At 35.9% G+C, this 5,948-nt stretch overlaps 1 protein-coding gene across 1 annotated transcript in view; it reads right to left on the bottom strand.

Annotated features, from left to right (window-relative positions):
- The window catches only part of GLIPR1L2 (GLIPR1 like 2), an 18,002-nt gene extending 16,306 nt beyond the window's left edge, over positions 1–1,696 (bottom strand). Inside the window, exon 1 of the mRNA XM_023521005.1 lies at positions 1,424–1,696. Coding sequence (XP_023376773.1) covers positions 1,424–1,657 — 234 coding nt within the window. The 5' untranslated portion in view covers positions 1,658–1,696. The remainder of the gene's footprint in view (positions 1–1,423) is intronic.
- Positions 1,697–5,948: the final 4,252 nt, after the last annotated feature.

Genomic DNA, 5,948 nt, shown 5'->3' with positions numbered 1-5,948 from the left:
TATCTATATATCAGGTACATATGTGTCTGCTATATTTTCTATATTTTTCTTTATGTTTGAATGATGATATTTACAGATTAGAAATATATAAGCTTTAAGAAGTTTTATTATAAAGTATTGTGTGTTTATTAATTATCAGAAGGGAGGCTACTCTTCGAACTTGGAATAAATGAGAAAGGGGGGAATATAACTAAAACTTCAAATATCCCCAAATTCTATGATTAAGTTCAAAAGCCAAAAATTATCTTGGAAAAAAACTATCTTCAGCAAACAGTACTAAATCCTAATGTTTGTAGGAGAAAATATATAAACAGAAGAGGAATACACTGACAAAACCAAAGGAAAAGAAAATGAACAAGAAAGAACTAAAATAGGACCAATCAAAATAGCATTTAAAAATTAACATTAAATGAAGTACCGGTTTATAATTATAATGTTTAGCAAGTGATTAAGAATGCCCAAACCAGTGGGGATGTGGTGAAAACAGAACATTTATATACTGCTGCTATTTAATTAATCTGGCACAACCCTCTAGAATAGCAATCGTCATACATCATGTAAATTAAAAATATTACATCCTTAATTTATTTATCCCATTTTTGGAATTTGTCCTAAGGAACTAAACCAGAAGGAAGAAAAGTCTTTTGTCTAGGGAGATAGTCCTTGTAATATCATTTATAATGTAAATTGGAAGCTAACTGCCTGATAAAAAAATTATTTACCTAATTAATTTTGTAGTCATTTTTAATGACAATCGCAACGACCCCATAGCAACAAGGGAGGAGCTGATGAGATGTTAAAAAGAAATGAGGGGGTGGAGGTGTCAATGGAAAAGAAAGACAAACAACGTTGTGAGACAATGCAAATTAAGGGCTGGATTAGGGCGAGGTTACTGAGACACTTCCTCTGGAGCAAAATTTAGGGTGGATACAAAAAACTCAATAATCAAGGTAAATAATATTTTTAAAAGGCAAAATTAGTGTAAAAACATTCCTGATGGAAAAATCAAAATTTTAAATAAAAACAGGATCTGAATTTTCACTTGCATCATCGTGATCGAGAGTGCTTCACTCACTGCCCCCTAATTCAAGACCAAAAGCCCTGTTGTTTAAATTGATATTTTCGTCAATATTTTTGCACTGATTTTTAAATTAAAAAAAAAAATTAAACTATCATTTTCTCGAACTGAAGACGTCCTAAATTTTGCAGCTCAGATGTGTGCCTCCACTCATCTTAGTCCCAGCCCTGTGCAAAATCTTGGTAATAAATATGTGACAGCGGCACATTATTTTTAAACCCAAACTAAAAGCGCGTCTCCACGCGATCCTTGAGCCTCAGAGCAGTGGCCCAGGCTTTATGAGGCCTAGGGGGTGCGTCGTGACAAGGGTTGCTGGAGGTTCGGGCAACCGCCTCAGGGCCTCACCATGAAGCGCAAGTTAGCCCCTCGGGGCATGACGTTGCCTCGGAGATCATTGTGGAGGTTCACGTACTCATTGATAAAATCTACGTCCTCTTCGTGTGGCAAAAATTCCGCGCTCAAAACGGAAGCCAGAAGCAGTACCCAGGACTCGCACAGCCACAGCTTCAAAACGCCCCCTCGCGTCAAGGGAACGGATTGGAAGTGCCCCTCCAGGGCGAAGAGCTTTGGGGCCTCCATGGTCCACCGGCCGCGGGAGGCCAGTGCGCACGCGCCGACCCGCCCCGGTGACCTGCCAATCCACAAGGCGGTGCAGGCAAGCCGGGTCCCGCCTCGCAGGGGGAGGAGGGAAAAGTGTGTGGGGAAGCCAGGACTGCAGGGTGGGGGAAGCTCTCTCCAACCGTGGGCCGAACTCACCAAAGAGGCTTGAGTTAAATGAGTGTAGGCTCTTCACTAAACTAATTAATGTAGTTAGATATTATTCAGAGAGGACTTCTGAAACCAAATGATGTGTCATCGTTTATTAATGGACCATATGTACAGTAAATGCCAGTTGCTAAATAATGAGCATGCCTGAGGAACCTTCTAGTTATGCAAGGGTAAATGAACATTCTTCTGTGATACTGATGAAAATTCAGTTAATTTTTTTTATTCTTACCTGTTGAGAATTTAATTCAGGAAACCCCCCACCCCCCCTTTACTTTCATCATGGAGAGAAAAATACTTTTTTCGAGGTGGACTTCCTATTGAGCTATTCTCTCAGTGTTTTAATGACCCTTTGTGGAAAATCACAAAATAAATGGAAGATTGGAAAGCTCAGCATTTACGGGGTAGACTAGGGATCATCAAATTCTCATCAGGTTCAAATATTTCCATCTCTTCTCTCACCAGCATTTTATAGACAGCCTGGAATATCAGTATTCTTCTCTGACAAATTGTCTAGTTCGCAGTAGGTAAGATCTTTTTGTTTTCATTTCTTCTTTTACATAAAAATGGCTAGTGTCCTACCAAATTTTAGCCTGGGCTTTTTACCTCCAAACATTTTGTTCAAGAAAAACTTGCTTTGAAGAATATAACCTCAGGGCACAAAATAAAAACGTGTATTTGTTTGGGGATACACATTTGCGTATAACGTACTTCATAGCATTAAGCTATCATTAACACCGGGGCAGAATTTTGCCACAAAGAAAGCATTGCAACTGGTTGAACAAAATATCTAAAAAGAAATGTGTTTTAAAAAATTATCTATGGTGTACACAATGGAAAGCAATAGACATCACAAGATGATTTCATTCATACCTTTAGTCTTTTAGTAAATATTTATTATCAGGCAATGTTTTAGGGGGTTGAGAAAGACAGGTGGACAAGATACAGACCCTACTTCCAAGTAGCTTACAGTTTAGAGATCTAGCAAATTGGCAACTTTTATACCAACTGAAAAATACAAAGCCAAAATGTTATGGCATCATATAGGGCAACTAACATTTTTGAGAACCAGGGAAGCCATTCTGGAGAATGTGACATCAAGAAAATGAAGCGCACAGGTGAAAGAGTGCATTCTAAACAAAGAAAAAATATGTAATGTGCCAGGAGAGTCGAAAAGGCTAAGAATGTGTTGTATCACCAGAGCCTATTTTAAGGGTGAAAGGTGCTGAAAGATGGCATTCCTTTGTTATGTTGGTACTGTTAGATTATGAAAATGCTATAGTAAAGCATGAGATAATCAGAATTGGTGCAATCTTAGATTACAAAGAAATTTTAGACACTTTTACTAGTCCCACTTATTAGACATATTCTTCGACACATCATTAATAGGTGGTCATCATATCCTCTGCTTACATAATTACGCTAACAGAGAAGTAACCATCTCTTAGGCAGCTCATTCCATTGCCACACACCTCACTCATTAATTTAATAGGTATTTGTGTCAGAGCCCACACTGGATGCTAGAGCTGCAAATACTGAACAAGATAGTATGTAGTGTATCCATACGGAGCTTTAAGTTAAAGGTGATACAAATCATCAAACAATTACAATACAGAATAGTAAATACTATTATTTCAAAAATCCTTACTATGTGTCAGGCACTATTTTATTTTTGATTTTTTAGTTATGATAAATATACATAACAAAATTTATCATTTTAACCATTTTTAGTATAAAATTCCATGGCAATTACCTTCATGGTTCTATATAATCATCACTACAGTTTCCAGAACTATCCTGTGCTGTTTTAAATGCTTGGAAAATCTCAACTCATTTAAAATATAAAAACCTTAAGAAATAGATATTATCTCCATTCAACAGATGGAAAAACTGAGAAAAAGTGGGAAGATGGACTTTAGTTCATTAAAATGTAAATAGAGGATAACTGAGAAAGATATTTAGTAGATAAATGTCAAAGATTAAAATTACTGATATGCCATTGAGACACATTTAAGAATAATTTAAAATTCCTAAGAAAATGAGTAGCAACATTAGGAAAATGAATGAAGTGAATAGAGACACACACACACACAAAAGCCCAAACAATGTGGTGGAAGGTCATCTCAGGAACTAAACTACAGTTTGCCTCTCTCATTTTATATGAAATTTTAGCTCTTAAATTTACATTACTCTTATATTCTTTTTTTTTCTCCCCTCTTTAATTCCCCCCACTTCCACCCCTGACCTACGAATATTGCTGTTTCCTTTTTGCTGTTTCCTTTTCTAAGAACTGGATCTCTGAAGGCAGGGCGTCTCCCTCCACAAGCTTGGGGCCCGGTCCATTGCTCCACCTGGGGTGTGAACCCAAGACCTTCTGTGTGTAAAGCAAACGTGCTAACTGCTACACTATGGAGCCACCCCTACTCTTATATTCTTGAAGTCAGTATTTATTTAGTATGGTCATAAGTATGCAACAACTAGAAAACCTTCCAAAAAGAATAGTATTCCTCCAGACTATCTTAACAACTCTCAAAAAGTGTTTGTAAATCTGAGTGCAGTTTATGAAAATAGTTTTAAGTCTCCTAGTAGTTCAAGAAATGAAAATTCATAGCATTTACCGCACAGAATTTTTGAGAGGATTGTGTGTGTGTGTCTCTGTTCACTTCATTCATTTTCCTAATGTTGCTACTCATTTTCTTAGGAATTTTAAATTATTCTTAAATGTGTCTAAATGGGATATCAGTAATTTTAATCTTTGACATTTATCTACTAAATTACGTGAAGCACTTAGTGTTTTGCACATTGAAATTAGTGTTAGGTATTACTATTAATAAATTATTACTACTAATAAATAATATCTCATTTTCACTTATATTGACAAGGCCTAAAATGATTTTGTTTCTAAAATAATTTTTAACACAGCATTTTGTCAGACATATACATTCTTAGTATGTACTTATTGAATTATTTTAATGACAATCAGTGTGGTCTCATTAGCTACAAGGCACAAATCCAATGTGTGCAACTCCAGTTGAGTTCCTGGTGGTTCTGAGTAGAGGGCGTTCCAAGGGGCACATAGCCTCCCTGAGGGAAAATGCGAGTTCCACTGGGAGTGATGAGTATGGATTTTATTTTTTTGTGTTAGTGAGTGAGTCTAGATAGATTTAATTGCAGATTATATTACCTAGTTTTAACTAAGCCAGGCATCACGGAATGATCACGTATCTTGCAAAAATAGCTGAAAAGATATTGCAGATTAAATATAGTTGTAAAGATACAGGGGCAAGTGAATAATATCAATCATTTGATTATTGTCTTCCTGGCATAAACATCTCTTTAGCACTTTTTAAAAATATATTTTATATCACCTTTTTCAGTTTCAATTTTTTGTGTATTTTAAAATATATAATGCTCTATTGTAAAAATATACATAATACATGTAATTAATGGTACATATATACCTTTGGTTTAAATTTATGGTTACCAATTTCCTGGTTTGTTAGGAAGTGTGTTTTCCTATATTCTGGGAAAAAACCCTCATCAAGCAAGCTAGGACTATTGGTCACTGTGATATATATATTTTTTTACTGATAGAGATGCATAATAAAAAAATTATGGGGACTACTTTTAAACTGTTTACCATCCTTCCCATGGAGTAAGAATGGGATAAACCTGGCAAGTCTGATCACTCTTCCTCCAAACGATTAGGCAATTTCTGAGATTTTCAGATATAGCCTAATAGGACAAAAGGATCCTCAAAAAATGCACTGCTCAAATGCTGAGTTAATTACCTTTGATAATTTGAAATGGCCAAGCCCAGAGCAGTTTGTCTAGCACCTGCAGTGCTAAATTGCTTAACAACATGTATATATTGCAGGATTTCAGAAGAGACTGGAATAGTCTAGGACTTTTCCAAGGAAGACATAAGACTTAAGTTTAGCTTTAAAAACGTTATTGTTTTGTTAGGTGGGAGAGAGAATGACATTCTACATACATTTCAGTAAATTCTTTGAAATAATATACGTACAATCTTCAAAGTATCTCCTTCCATGATCTCATGAACTTACTTCATTTTTGTTTTCATCCCCACCATGCCATCACAAGG

This window comes from Pteropus vampyrus, unplaced genomic scaffold (genome assembly GCF_000151845.1).
Source record: "Pteropus vampyrus isolate Shadow unplaced genomic scaffold, Pvam_2.0 Scaffold9, whole genome shotgun sequence".
Lineage (NCBI taxonomy): Eukaryota > Metazoa > Chordata > Mammalia > Chiroptera > Pteropodidae > Pteropus > Pteropus vampyrus.
This window is presented reverse-complemented; position numbering and strand designations above follow the sequence as displayed.